Genomic DNA, 14,621 nt, shown 5'->3' on the forward strand with positions numbered 1-14,621 from the left:
CCCCCTCTCTCTCTATATAACCACCCCAATACCTCCTGCCACGGTGCTGCTTCTCCAACCCAGACCACACCTGAGGTCATTACCGTGGACTCAGCAGGCACAAATCAAACCTTCACAGATGTATTACTTTCCAAAACATCATGCTATCAAGAGCCAATGAGTGAGGGGCTGACAGGTTCTGCATAGTGATGAAAAAGTATATACTCACTCTGGGGAAGACTCTGGTGTGAGGCTGGACATCTCCTCTTGTGTGGGAACTGTGGATGCAGAGATAAAGTGAGAAAAGGTTGAAGTCTCTCAGAAAAAGATAGATTTCATTAGTGGGAACGGGAAGATTTTAGGATTAAATAGGAACAAGGAACAAAAGACCCCCATCACCCCAGCCACAAACTGTTCTGTCTGCTGCCGTCTGGTATCAGGTCTAAAACCACCAGAGTCAGAATCGAATATGTCATTGCATTTACTTGTATATAGACTTTTCTTGCACTATTTCTATTTTATTTGTATTTAATTGCACATCTCCAAATATTCTCTTGCACTATTTAATCTGTTTTATTTGTTCTATGCCCTATATATGCACTGTTGGAGGAGCCTGTGACCTACGTTTTTCATTGCCATATTCACACTGTAACTAATGTGCTAATGACAATAAAGAAACTTGAAGATAATTAAGTGTTTAAGGTTTAAACATCTTAAAGGATGTCAGTACCTTGTAGTTTCCTGCGGTGGAAGCGTGGCGAGCCCAGGAAGCTGTTCTTGATGGAGTTGAGGCGCGTCCTCCAAGGCATGCCTCCGATGGACGGGCTGGGGGGCGGCGTCGGATTGGGGGTCCCGGCTGGGCTGTCCTTGGGAGTGTGCACCGGAGTGCCCTTTGGGGTGGGGAGGGGGCTACCCCGAGGGGAGGGATGAGGGGTAACCTGTATGAGGGGGATAGATTTGGGCTGGTCAGTGAAGGAAGAAGACGCGGGCGCTACGGGGTGGAAGTGGTGCAACCGGATGGGGGACATCGGCACCGCGGGGACGAAGGGCACCGAGAGCTGGGGGCTGGCAGCGAAATGGGAGCGCCTCACCTGGGGGCTGTTTTGGATGGGAGTACTAGAGATGGAGGAGGGGGCAAAAGCGAAGGACGGGGAGGATGGAGTAGTAGGGGTGGGAGGGACAGAGGCAGAGGGGGGCTGCAATGGAAGCTGGAGGGGAGTGGGTGGCTCGGATTTGGCTGGAGATGTTGGCTCTGTGGACTGTCCGGGGAGCGGGATGGAGCGGGTGGCTTGGAGGGGCTTGGGGACAGTTTTAGGCTTGGAGGGGAGTGTTTGCGTCCTGTTGAGTTCTGCCGGCTGGGGCTCGCTGTTTGGCGCTAGTGAGTTAGGCGTGGGGGCACGGGGGGCTGCACGATTGGGGGCAAACTCAGGGGATTGGCAGGGGCTCGAGTTAGGGGACTGCAAAATGTCTGGGGTCTGAGGCGGTACACAGAACTTTCTGACAGGCTGGAGTTGGAGGACACAGTGTGAAGACACGCAGCACGACACAGCCGAGAGCCAGAGCAGGTGGAGGAGGAGGAGAAAACAAAGCAACACACATGGGGACACACGCAGGCACGAATGAGGAGTGTAGCAAAACAAACGACAACACATCCAGAAGAAAAGCAGAGGCAGGAGAGATGTGTGCATACACGGGAGAGGTGGAGGCATTGATAAAAAAAAGAAAAAAAGTGGAAGACAGAAAAGACAAGAAACATGCAGTTAGTCCATTCAGTGACTCATGGCAAGTGGGAAAACAGCAAGCAATGCACACAATTTAAAGAAACAACAAACAAAAGACAAAATGATGGACTTCACTTGATAAAACATACAGGGCTCTGATGGCAAAGAAAAGCATGCAGACACAGATGTGTGAGAGACATGGGACCAGCTGTGAGGACACTTTAGACTGTTTCAATAACAGGAGGAACACCATCATGATATCTTTGCTGTAATATTTCCACATTCCAGGTTTATTGTTCTGTTTAATTTGTAATGGTGGAATTGCAGGGACAATGGTACCCAGATAAACTATTTACGTCTCCCCTTCTTCCACACACAAATGTGAGAAAATAGCCTCACATAGAGGTTCTCGCTGAGAGCACAATCCGGGCTTTGGGTAGGTCTGAGAAATCAATTTCCCTTTCAGATCAGCCTGAAGGAACCTGTGTGGCGCGAGGAGCTCGTCTTAGGATCCTGGCTAATCTTGAGCCTTCTCAGGTTAGTCAGCTGGAAAAGTTTACCACAAGCTCCCCAGCTCAGCGCAAGAAAAGTGGGATTTTCTGAAGCATTCCAGGAGCTGGATTTCCATAGAGCTCAGGCCAGGGAAAACAGAGAGAGGGGTAATATGCAGAAAGGATGGAAAAAATAAGCTTTGGGGCGGGGGGAGAAAGTATGCTGAGCTGTCACATCCTCCATTTCAGTATATTTGAACTTTCAGATAACAGGGAGATCCAAATATACAGATACAGTGATGACTCATGTAATGTATGAAGAAACACCAGATGAGAAGAACTTAAGTCTTCAAAACTGAACTTTGGATGAAAATAATAAACAGTGCATTCCAAAATCAGAAACACATACATCAGCTAATCAATCTAGACTGTCATGGTGTGAGTTGTTGAGTGTTGGAGATGTCTGCCTTCTCAATAAAGGTCTCATGCTCAGAGTGTATTATGTAAACATTAATGTTGTTCTTGTGGATGAGCTTTGACACTACCTAGCTCTTATTCTTATACCAATCAACTATGTGTAATATGTGCTATATGTGCAATATATATATATGCCGTTAATAACTGTGTAATTTATACCTGGCTGCTAAATCCTTAGAATCGTTACAAGGTGTGTTTTTTTGCATTTTGTATTTTGTAAATTATGTAACTGTGCTGCTGTTAAATACCTATGTACAATATATACATTATATACATATGCCATTAATAACTGTGTAATATATAACTGGCTGCTAAATCCTAAGAACTGTTACAGGATTTGAATTTTGAAAAGTATATATATATTTTTTTACTTTTATTTCTTTATTATATTTTTTATTATATCATAACTTAGTACTTTTTTAACATATGTAGCATTAAGCTGTCTGTGGGACTAATAAAGGTATTCTGATTCTGATTCATGGTTAGATGCATGCTTACTTCTGAATGTGATATGGTGGGCGATTGTAGAAAGAAAAATAGTTCCCATTTCTATTCCTGTTGATTTTTTCCAATGTATTTTTGATGCACCTTAGATTGAGTGCCATTTAGATGAAATATATTAGAGAGGCAGACATCTCTATGGCTGCTATACCCAACACTCAGACTAAAACAATCTATATTTATGAACAGCACCACAAGGAAGAGGGAAGATATTTTTTATTAAGGGTTGAACTGTTCCTTTTTAGGTGTGGAAAAACATATGATACCTCAGACTCATAATAAAGAAGAGCAGTAGAAAGATATTGCTTTCATGCTGAGTTTGTGGTGCATTGTTAAAGGTCAGGCATTGGTGATGTTACGGTCTTTATTTTCTCTCGCCCTCATAAACAGCAATAAGATGCGATCAGCGGGAGTTGGTTGGCCGTTATCCATGAAGGAGAAGAAGTAGCTTGGTCCACAGGTGTGTGTTGCATGTGTGTGTGAAAGTGCACAGAGGATCATGACTTACCCGTGGGCTGCTGAGGGGGCTGGTGGAGAGGCCGGAGGAGGCTCCACTGATAGACCGCGACCTGGAGCACAAACAGGCAAGAACACACACAGAGGCAGAGGTTATTTGTGAGATCCACATGTGTACCTGTTACATGTTTCATTACACACAGGTGGGGGGTGAGAGTGTGGAGGTTACACAGTTAGGAAGCATCACAGCCTATGTCACCATCATAGCAAGCGCAGTAGATTCTACCAAGCCCCAAACACAACACCAATTCACACCAAGAATGTAAAAGCACTACAACATGACTAGCATTGGTTAGCAGCAATTAGTCTCAAAGCAGTAAAGCTCAAACTTTGATTTAAGTATGCTACAGGCTCCACAGATTAGCATTCAAATTAGCTTTCCGCCTTGTCTATAGTGTGCTCATAAACAAAATGTGTTGACTTTTAGGCATTATAGCGCTGGATCAGTTGAAAACATCTCGAGGGGTGAAATGAAGTGGGACATTTGGTTCAGTGGCATTTGTCATGTTTTTCTTTTCCCCCCCAGATGCCGTCAATAACCCCTGCGAGCAAAGCCCTGCTCAGAAAATAACAATCACAGGACAATCTGTCTCCATCAAGAGTGCACGCACACATGTATGCTCTCACACACACATGTATGCTCTCACACACATGTATGCTCTCACACACATGTATGCTCTCTCTCACACACACACACACACACACACACACACACACACACACACACACACACACACACACACACACACACACACACACACACACACACACACACACACACAAAACAGGGCCTGTCAACACTCGGAAACACCAGCTGCTCACTGTCACAACACTGTGCCTTTTTGTCATTCAATCTAACAAATCCCAACCCCCCCTCATTCCTTTCTCTCTCTCATTTGATGCACAAACATGTGGCCGAGCCTACAGAATCTATTGTCTCTATTTGAAAAGAGCTACAACTACAAGTGTCTTTCAACTTGCTCGGTTGTAGTGGAGGAACTCACGGAAAATATGAGGGGAGGATGAGTTAGTTTAGGAGTGATGGAGGATTTAGAGAGGGAAGAATGAAGGATGGGATGGAGGGATGGAGTAATGGAGACTGATGTTCATTTATGACGGAGAGGAGTCCCACAGGACCACAAAGGCATCCATACATGGACACAAAACTGTGTACACGGTTACAGCTAGTAGCCATAAAAATGATACCAGTGCTGTCATAACAACAAGCCCAGATTAAGATGTATATGTTTCAATCTTCTAAAAGGTACTGTAGAAACACTTTGGGTGCAGTCACCCGTCTCCCTTGAGCTTTTAATTTACAACCGTCTAAAGAGAGAACTGATACAAGAAGAGGAATAATCCTCCTGAGATGAACAGACACAATCAAAAGAGAAGAGAATAGCTACAATGAGAGGGAGGAAATTATAGAATCACCCACTCTCAAGCTATTTCTGTAACTCTCTCACTGCCCCTTCTGTGAGTGTATTTTTGCACACACTCTTTCACTCATGAGTAGGCGATGTTGAGACCGCGTTGGCTAGGATTTCTTGTTTTCAGGGAGCAGCTGACCAGACAGTTGCTATCATTTACATGTAAGTCCTCTGGTCCACTGAGACATGCCTGCAGTTGTTAACTGCAGAGCCTCACACAGCCAATTGCTCTTCATCTAAAACACGAAGCCAAAACACAGCGTCCTCGGGCCATTATGAGCATATTGTTCGAGGCCCTCTGCATCTGTTAGTGTTGGACCAGCACGTCTATAAAGCTAATGCTACAGATGGCTGTGCTGTACAGTAATGGGCTGTCAGAAGTTCACCCTTGCTTCGGAGAGACGATGAAATATTGTTGACAAGTTTGTATTTGTAGCGAACAGCGTACACAACTTAATGAATCATTCATCATCATACAGAAGTTATTAAATCAGCAGGAGAGGAGATGCTGGAGCCAGTTAAGCCCTCTGAGTTTCTGTAGCGCTTGCTTCAAAAGGGTCAGATCTCCCTTAGCAAAAAACTGCTCTCCAGAACCCTTTTATTATACTACATTTATTTGACAGCTGCAGTTAGTGTAATCTGATGCTAATACAAAATTAAACATTTAAATGCACAACTTTTAAAGGTCCCCTATTATGCTGTTTTTCATCAATATATAGGTCTCAGATATATACAAAACATGTCTCTGAAGTGTTTGGCTGAAATACAAAACAGATCGTGCATTGTAACATCCCATAATCCCCTCTGTTTCAGCCCTGTTTCAAAGGTGCTGATTCTCTGTCTGTTACTTTAGATGAAAATAAGGAGCCACTCCCCTCGCCCCTCTGAGAAATATTTGGTTAAAAAGCACACAATGGTGCTCTACGAGGAGATTCAGATGATAAGGGGGGGGGGGGGGTACCTTGGTTGGTTATTGGCTAATAGTTACACAAGCCAAAAAAATTGTTATGACATCACAAAGTGGCCAAAATCTGATCAGCTCATTTTCAGACAGGTTTTTATATAAATGGATCAAGACAAAGAGTGAGCTAATCTTTTTTCCTGAAACTTTCAGAATCTCTTTCCACAGAGGGGACACATGTTTATGTATAAAAGACATGGAAAAGTGGATTTTGCATAATAGGTGACCTTTAAATGTTGAATTGCAACTTGATTAAAGGACTTTTTAGCCATCACTGATAAGCACAGCCAACACAATTCCATTTGCCTCATCTCATAGAGGTTTTTGTTTTTAATTCAATTATTTTTTTGTTAGCAATTTGGGTGAAATGGTGCAGTGTGTGGCTTTTCATTCTCATCTTTCTCTTATCCATTACTCCCCAAGATAACCTTTCCCATAAGCCTGTTTTGGAATGTTTCCCATGTTCTCAGTGTGTGGCCACCGGCTGTATCAGAGACCCATCCAAAGCACCCGTGGGGGTCTAATGTTGAGCTGTGGGGGACGGAACAAGGACAAGAGGTTCTGGGACGAGGGCATGGACTGAAATGAAATGAAAAGGAAGCATTGTGAAATGGATGGTGCCAGGAGTCAAACGGAGAACAAATAACACTGCACAACACAACTCTACTGCACTGTGGAGAATATCCCCTTTTTCTCTCTCCCCCTCCTCTATATTGACTTTGTCCTGCCAATGGAGTTATTCTACTGTACTTAATAGATATTCAGACAAACCAACACACTGTTTAAATCCATTTCCTTTCCCCCGAGCCTTGACAACTCCTTGAGGACTCTGCACATTAATATTCACAGCTCCTCAAATCTCTAAATGTAGTACGACCCCTGCAGTTTCCCATGTAGAGATCAGAGTTAAAGGTGCTTTATTTGTGTTCATTTGAGCCTCTTAAAGGAATTGGAGTCAATAATTAGCAGTACACTTATTAAGACTGCTCTGAGTAAGCCAACACACTCAAACTGCATGAAGTAACTAGAGCAGTAAAGGAAAAAAAAAAAATCAATTGATATTCTGTTCTTCACACTGCAGCACTTTTCCATATTTCATTTACATATCATTAACCTCCCTTCATTTCTCCTGGCATGTTGTTAAGATTTAAAATGAAATCAGTGGGATATCTGGTGCTTTGAGTTTAGGCTTTAAATGTATTTTTTAAGATACTTTTGGGTGTATGAAGAATGAAGACGTAAGAATGTCTCTGGGCATGTTTCTGTGCAATGTGGCTAGTGCAGCATTTATCCCAAATCTATTCAATTATACTTCACAGGAGCAGCCGAATCATCAATCAGCATGTATGAATATGCAGCCTAGGCATTTGATCGCATTCTTGCTGCCTACATGAGATATGTGAGAGGGATTGAGGTTCAGGCATTTTCATGGTGTTATTTTAGATAAAAACGTCTCCCCTCTCTTCCATCATTTACGTTGGTGGAAATGTATCCTGTCAAAACACATGTTTCAAAGTCAGTCCTCCCACTGACACCCTCTGATCTGAAGTTCTACGAGTCTTCTGTGCTGTCGACAAAAGTTTGCTGTCGGGGAAAGATAAGGTTAGGTTCAGAGAAAGTCAGTCAAATCTTTGGACGTTATTCTGTGTATCCACAACGCCACCGCATATAAACACAAACACACCAGCATGAAAAAAAAAATAAAGTGCACACTAGGACACGATAAAAGGCAGAAAAGTTACACGGAGAATTTGTTGTCAACATTCTTCCCCCCACTGATCAGCTGGAGAGCCATGAATTGCAGATGTACAGCGAGTAAGATTTGATTTGGAGGCGGATGGGCCCCCCCCTCCTCCAACCTACCACAGGTGATAGGAAGCCAGGCATAGAATAACTTTCTGCATTAGCATAGCAATTCCATACAAACAGAGGGGGGGGTTTGGGTATAAAAGGTCGGCAGCACACGAGAAACCACAGCAAAGAAAGAAAAGAGATATGAGCGAGTAGGGAGGGGACCTGAGAGAGATTTGGGTGGGGGGATACGAGTGATTTAAAGTAGCAATGAGGAAAGATGCAGTGGAGCTTCTGTAATGACTGCGGCTGATGATATATGTACGATCCAGACACTAAACTATTTCATATGCCGCCTTCTGTAGATGCAACTTTTTATTGAGATTTATACGAGTAAACTTAGAGGTCCATCTCAGTGTGCTTTATGACGTTCGGCGTTCAGTTGTGTATGATCTATGAACGTGTGTTGTTGCTGTTTTGGAAAGCATTTATAACGCTTGATGAAGTCAAAGCAAAGTTATTTTGAGAGTCTAGGCCTGACTAAAACAGATGAGTCAGAGCGAAGGGCGGAAGAAAGTAACTTTTAAACTAATGCAACCTTTATATAAAAGGAGATATAAGACTTGGATGGCCTGAAGGGATGCGGGAGCGGAGTGGAGGCGATGAAACACGAGAAGATGAATGTTAAAGTGAAATTCAGAGGCACCAGAGGACAGAAAGAATTAAAGAGAAGTGTTTGGAGGTGGGAGCTCTTGAAGTGGATTTAAAACTTCTGAAGTGGCTTCCCCAGCGAAGTGAGGCAAGGAAATGTTGTCATTGGCAAAGCACTATGGAGAGGAATAATTAATAGATATGACATTTGGTTGAACATTCCATTTAATAATTATATATTTTTTAATCTATACAATTTATGCAGTCGCTGCCTCTGCATTTATGTCCCATACCTCTGGAATCTTTCCCAGCGCTCTGCCAATCTGCGTATCATTAGGCAGATCAGGTTATCACCCCCTCAGATTCAATCTTTCCCGCTGTCACAAATGTCACTGCCTCTGAGCAGAAATGTGTCGTGTGATGATATATTGCTTGTTGAAATAAGATGGGGAGATAGATTTTGAATCAGTACGCTGTGCCTGTGGGGGTGTGGCTGGATGTGAACATTTCTAAAATAGAGACATGGAAAAACGTTCTGCATCTGGAGAAAGTGGGACACAGTTTGAGATAACTGATTATCAATGTATTCAGATTATAAGAAGAAGAGAGAACTGAGATCACATCGGAGAACGGGGGATGTATATTTTAAGGATCTGAATTGCAAATTTGCAAATTAAGTTATTAAAAGAGTTTAGGAACTGCCATGCCCAAACAGTTAGCCCCAGCTTCTTCCTTTTTTCAGAAGAATGATAGCTTTTAATAAACATAAGCAGCCACAAATATCATCACCATTAAAAACAAAGCATCCTTTCAACAGAAAACACCACTGCATCTTTCTTCAGCTATGGACCTGTTCTTTGAATAATGGGTCTAAACACAGAGCAAGAGGAGGTAATGTGTGAGGAGCAAGTGAATACCTTTCTTCATTGCTGCATTTTGTACCGCCATCACGAATTTCCAAGCTTTTACTGTACACTGATTTACTACAGTGGGACAGGAGAAAAAGCGAGCAGAGTGTCAGTCTCTGTTTATCCACAAAGATATAACCCACCAGAGACAGACCCTCTGTCAGACCTGCTAAAACACCACTAGGCTGCACGATCTCACTCACACACACACACACACACACACACACACACACACACACACACACACACACACACACACACACACACACACACACACACACACACACACACACACACAGCTATGTCTATTTCCATTAGTCCATTTTCAAATTGTATAGATTTTTCTGGTTTTTCACTTCACCTCCAGGCGTACCTCTGTCCGTGCTGTGTCATGTCGATGGCCCTCCTTGCCGGTACAGGCGAGCCCCCGTCGGTGACACTGAGGACCTCCATGGACTTCCTCTCTGGTCTCCGCTTGCCATGACGGTTCAACATGGGAGAGTCCACCCGCTTCTTTGGGGGATCTGTGGAAAACAGATCGATTCGGAATCAACACAATGCACCTCTGCGCATTGATGCGCGTATTTCCACAGCTGCTTTGTGCATTTGTGTGCAAGTATTTGAGCGATGTAAAGCGCTGATCACGTTGACATTTTAACTAACAGTGAATAAGTATTGGTTTCCTCACAGACCTTGAAGTAATGCCGGGTGTATTGACTATCACATTCACTGAAGAGGGAGTCTATTAATCAAAATGTCGCTATCTCACAGCAAATATACGTTTGCACATACCACTCGTATGCAGAGCTCTTGTCGTCAGAAAAGATCCACGGCAGAAGTCTAAGTAGAGCATCTCTATTTCTGCTCAGATTTTCTGTGGGTGGAAATCTGTGCTGCGTTCGGATGGAAGAATACCTTTTTTTGATGAGTTAATATTTCAACCAAAGCAGTCACAGCTGACAGCTTTTCAAACTTGGCTCCTTGACACATTCTATTTCTGCTACTATATTTCATTGAGAAGAGTGTCTATATTCAATAAACAGAGAGCTTTTTTTCTACCGGAGAGCCAATCCAACACAGCTGATCCAATTCAGTGAGGAAATCACCGCAGAGTGGTTCAGGCACTAACAGCATTCATGAGTTACCTTCATAAAGGACTTTGTATTGTCTAAATAAGTTTGTTTAGTGTGTGCAAAATGCTGTATATAAGATTAAAAGCCATTCACATAGAGGTAATGTTCAGACACACGGTGTGCCATACTGTGTTTACAGATTGAATTCAATTATCCCCTCCTGTGCTCTTTAATTTACTTGTTTTTGTTTTTATCACAATCTATTATGTAGCATATTGTAGGAGCCACATATGAAGTATTTTTCTGTGTTTGTTGGAGAAGGACAATTTTTGTTGACCGCACGCATAAAAGAATATACGCATATGGATATGGACTATTGAATGTTTGCCTTGGAAATAATAGGTCAAACGCATACTGTTGGCAAGACAGTTTTTGCGTAATTTGCCACAATGTTTTTCCTCTTGTTTATTCCCTCGGGGCACTTTGTTTGGAATATTAATGCCGCAATACATATATTTATCTTTGTCTGAGCCTCACCTATCTCGTTGCGAGGTGGAAGGTTCTGGTCTTCCTGACTGGGGTACCTTTCCTTGCGATCCAGTAACAGGAAGTAGATCATCTTTTCTTGGTTGTCTCTGCAAAGTGGAGACAACACAATGTGTACTGAAACATATGGAAGATAAATGAAATGGTTTAAACAAACCTAGATCATTTTAAACTGAAATTTGGGTATATTTAGCTGAGGGATCCATAGACACGTACACCAGCATGTGTCTGCATGAGCTCAAAGCCAAGGCGATAAACTACAAAATCCTTCACTATGATTAATGTGCTTTAATCTTTTTGGGTTCCTTGTGAAAGAGCTATTAAACAGCTTCCTGTGAAAAGAAAAGTTTGGTTTTACAGCTCATTAAGCCATCATAAAATATTCTGCATAGATTTGAAGGATGTATCTCCATTCCCAGGGTCTACTGGTAATTCTATTAAAGTATCAAAACATTATGAGTCCGTCCTTTTCTTTCTCTGTAAATCAGGAAGCCTAATATCTCTAGGCCAATAATCTGTATGCAGAAGGCCCAGGGACTGGCCCTCCGTAATAAAGACAGATTGGAAAGCAGTAGGAGGTAAAGAGACAAGGACCTGCAACTTCAGCTAAAATGAACCAGGGGAAGGGAGATAGAGGCAGCCCATTCTCCTCCAGTCCAGCACTATTATGGGATGCTCCCAGGAGAAAGGAAGTAAAAAGATGTAAGAGGGAGAAGTGATAGAGTAATGCTTATTTAGTATTAAATTAAGGAGTCCAGGGAAATGTAGAATAGAGTAAATAAAAAAGCAGGAGAAATGAAACGGCAACATCTGTATGCTTGTAGTTATGTAGAAAGCACTGCAAGGCAAGTTTTCTCAGCATAAATGCATATTAACAAGAGCAGAAACACAAGTCTAACTGAGACAAAAACATTAGCAACAGAACATAAACAATGTGACCCAGGGGCTTGTTCCTGGATCAGTTTTGGGGAATGTATCCAGTGGCAAGCGGTGTTAGCACTGTGTGATAACAGTTAAGTGGTCTATAGCCTCTGACATCTAAACAGACCGCCTCACAGGATTTCATAAGAGATGGGAAAAACCAAGGCTCTCTGTCCACACATACCCCCTACATCCATCCTTTTATTGCCTCAGATTTCCCTCCCTCACATCTTCTGGTTTTTCTCTCCTTACTCAAGCCTTTTTATTTACTAAGCCACACCTCGATTCCACTGTTGTCCTTTATCCCTTTTTTTTCCCACCCCTCCCTGTTGGCCCTCCATTCACTCACTCGTCTGACAGCAGGTCTTTCAGCAGCTTGTTCTTGTCTCTGAAGCAGCCCAGGGAGTGCATGCTGTCCAGGACGTCTGGGTCGATGTCGTCTGCAGAGGGCAGGCTGCGGATAGTCACCTTCCTCGGCACAGGCTGCTCCGGCTCCGGTTCGTTTTTCCCCGCACTGCGAATGCAAACAATAACATCACAAATATGGACACTTTGAGCCATTACTTTGAAACTTCCACAGCATTTTCTATCATGAGCCATTCTCCACGTGAGCTTTAGCGGTTGAACAGGGGTCATCATGTTCCCCGAGACACAGACAAAAGGCTGAGTCATCGCAAGTTTTGTATCTCTCCCTCTTCTTTTAGTTTGCTTTCCAAGTTTAGAGTATCCCCTCCTTCTTTCCAGACACTCTCGTTATGTCACTTCTCTATGTCTCTCTGTATACAGGGAGTGTACAGAGAGGACTGTACTCTTTGGGAGTAAAGATGTAAAGCTAATCCACACTGACATCAATTTTTTGGGAGATTCCTAGAACATTACAGATGTCTGTTTCAAAAAAAGGATATATACAAAGTTGCTAACACACAAACTAGACTACATAGCATACATATACACCCCCTACTTTACTTTCCAATGCCAATTTATAATTTCCTTCCTATGGTGAGACCAGTGAAGCGTAAACCTCATTCACAGCACCTCCACCTTTCTATAAGCTGGGAACTGGATCTGCGGTCCCACACAACCCTGTTTCACTTTGTTGTAATTGTGTGGAGGTGAAGAATAAATACGGTCACATCTTAGATGAACCAAACATGTCTCCCACTTAAAACTACATATAGTTGCCCATGTATTAGGTCCACCAAAGGCATTGTACTAGAAGAGCCCTGTAATAAACTAGCTAATTAGTAAGAGTTATAGGTGGGGAGGCTGAGGCTCAGTGGAATAGCGCGCTGAACTTAGTGCGCTGAACTTTGAATCAGGAGGTCACAGGTTCAAACCCCAGTGCAGTCAGCATGACATTGTGTCCCTGGGCAAGACACTTCACCCCAAATTGCTCCTGTGGGGATTGCCCACAGTACTGAATGTACGGAAGTCGCTCAGGATAAAAGTGTCTAACAAGTGACATGTAATAATAATAATAATAATAATAATAGGTTGAACTTTTGTTAAAACTCTTTTAGAAAAGTACCGAGCACTACATAGGAGTAATTCAAATTTACAACACCACGAACAAAACGCTCCAAAATGACTATAAAGTTAAATCGATACCTCTCTGAACACAAATAACTAAAACTCTTCTGAAAGATTCCCTGGGTTGCACACATTATTAACACAGAAATACAAACAGGAGGTTTGGATGGCCTTATTATGTTGTTTCTTTTGAAAAAGAAAATAGTTTGGGTAATTTGGAAAGATATGCTGCATCCCACACAGCCACATTTGAAAGAGAACATCTTATCCATTCATTTGTTCATTCATTCAGCCAGGCAACTTCCTCACTGACAAACCTCACATTAGATTAGTCTTCTCTCCAAGCTCTTCTTCTCTCCTTTTGTTTGTTCAAAACACCACCGCTGTCTGTTCACATGACCTTTCAGTACAGGACAGAAACCATAACTCATCCCCTTCTAGTACTCACAACCTCCTGCCATGATTCATTGTTGCTCTTGTTGTGTAAGAATCTTAAATATCTTTATTTGTCTTTAAAATGTAAGCTGCAACTTCTGATTATGATAATCTGCTAATGCTTGTCAGCCTACAAGACATCAATAGTGTGTCAAGTGTACCATTTATTATCCTTAAACCCTTTATTAATGCTTTTGATTCCCCATTAAGAAAACGCTGTGAATGAACATAATTTACGATGATGTGAACCATTAATGTTCTCAGAAGATTTATGGTCAAAAAGGTACACACTAAATTAAATGAAGGGTACATTGAGGTTACGTGGGTTCATTTTCCAACACCAACACCCCTGCTGCCTGTACAGTTGACCATATGCTGCATGTCCTCTTTCATGCACTACCAATTTACCCCCACATCCCTGAGAGTGGAGCCATGACCTGCTCAAATGTACTCCCGTGTACAGGGCTGAAAATCAAAGCCATTTATCATGTGGCGGCTCCCCTCAGGTCTACAACCCCGGCAGGATATGCTAAAAGAGGAAAAGAGAAGAGTGGAGGGTGTGTAAAGGAAGGAAAGACAGAGTACTTACATGTACCATGTGTGCTTCTGGATCTGTTCTAACTGTAAAAGACAATCAAAAGAAACAGCAGATTAGTACACATTCATTTGATCATCCTTCATCCTAAAAAT

The 14,621-nt window shown here is 42.5% G+C and overlaps 1 protein-coding gene across 1 annotated transcript in view; it reads right to left on the bottom strand.

Moving 5' to 3' along the window:
- The window catches only part of LOC104967980 (serine/threonine-protein kinase BRSK2-like), an 80,698-nt gene that overhangs the window by 10,870 nt on the left and 55,207 nt on the right, over positions 1 to 14,621 (bottom strand). The window contains exons 10-17 of the mRNA XM_010797520.1: positions 14,521 to 14,552; positions 12,316 to 12,480; positions 11,037 to 11,134; positions 9,800 to 9,950; positions 9,436 to 9,501; positions 3,678 to 3,738; positions 710 to 917; positions 209 to 257 (exon numbers count right to left, since the gene is read on the bottom strand). Coding sequence (XP_010795822.1) covers positions 209 to 257; positions 710 to 917; positions 3,678 to 3,738; positions 9,436 to 9,501; positions 9,800 to 9,950; positions 11,037 to 11,134; positions 12,316 to 12,480; positions 14,521 to 14,552 — 830 coding nt within the window. The remainder of the gene's footprint in view (positions 1 to 208; positions 258 to 709; positions 918 to 3,677; positions 3,739 to 9,435; positions 9,502 to 9,799; positions 9,951 to 11,036; positions 11,135 to 12,315; positions 12,481 to 14,520; positions 14,553 to 14,621) is intronic.

The sequence above is a fragment of the Notothenia coriiceps genome, unplaced genomic scaffold (genome assembly GCF_000735185.1).
Source record: "Notothenia coriiceps isolate Sejong01 unplaced genomic scaffold, NC01 NC01_scaffold00038086, whole genome shotgun sequence".
Lineage (NCBI taxonomy): Eukaryota > Metazoa > Chordata > Actinopteri > Perciformes > Nototheniidae > Notothenia > Notothenia coriiceps.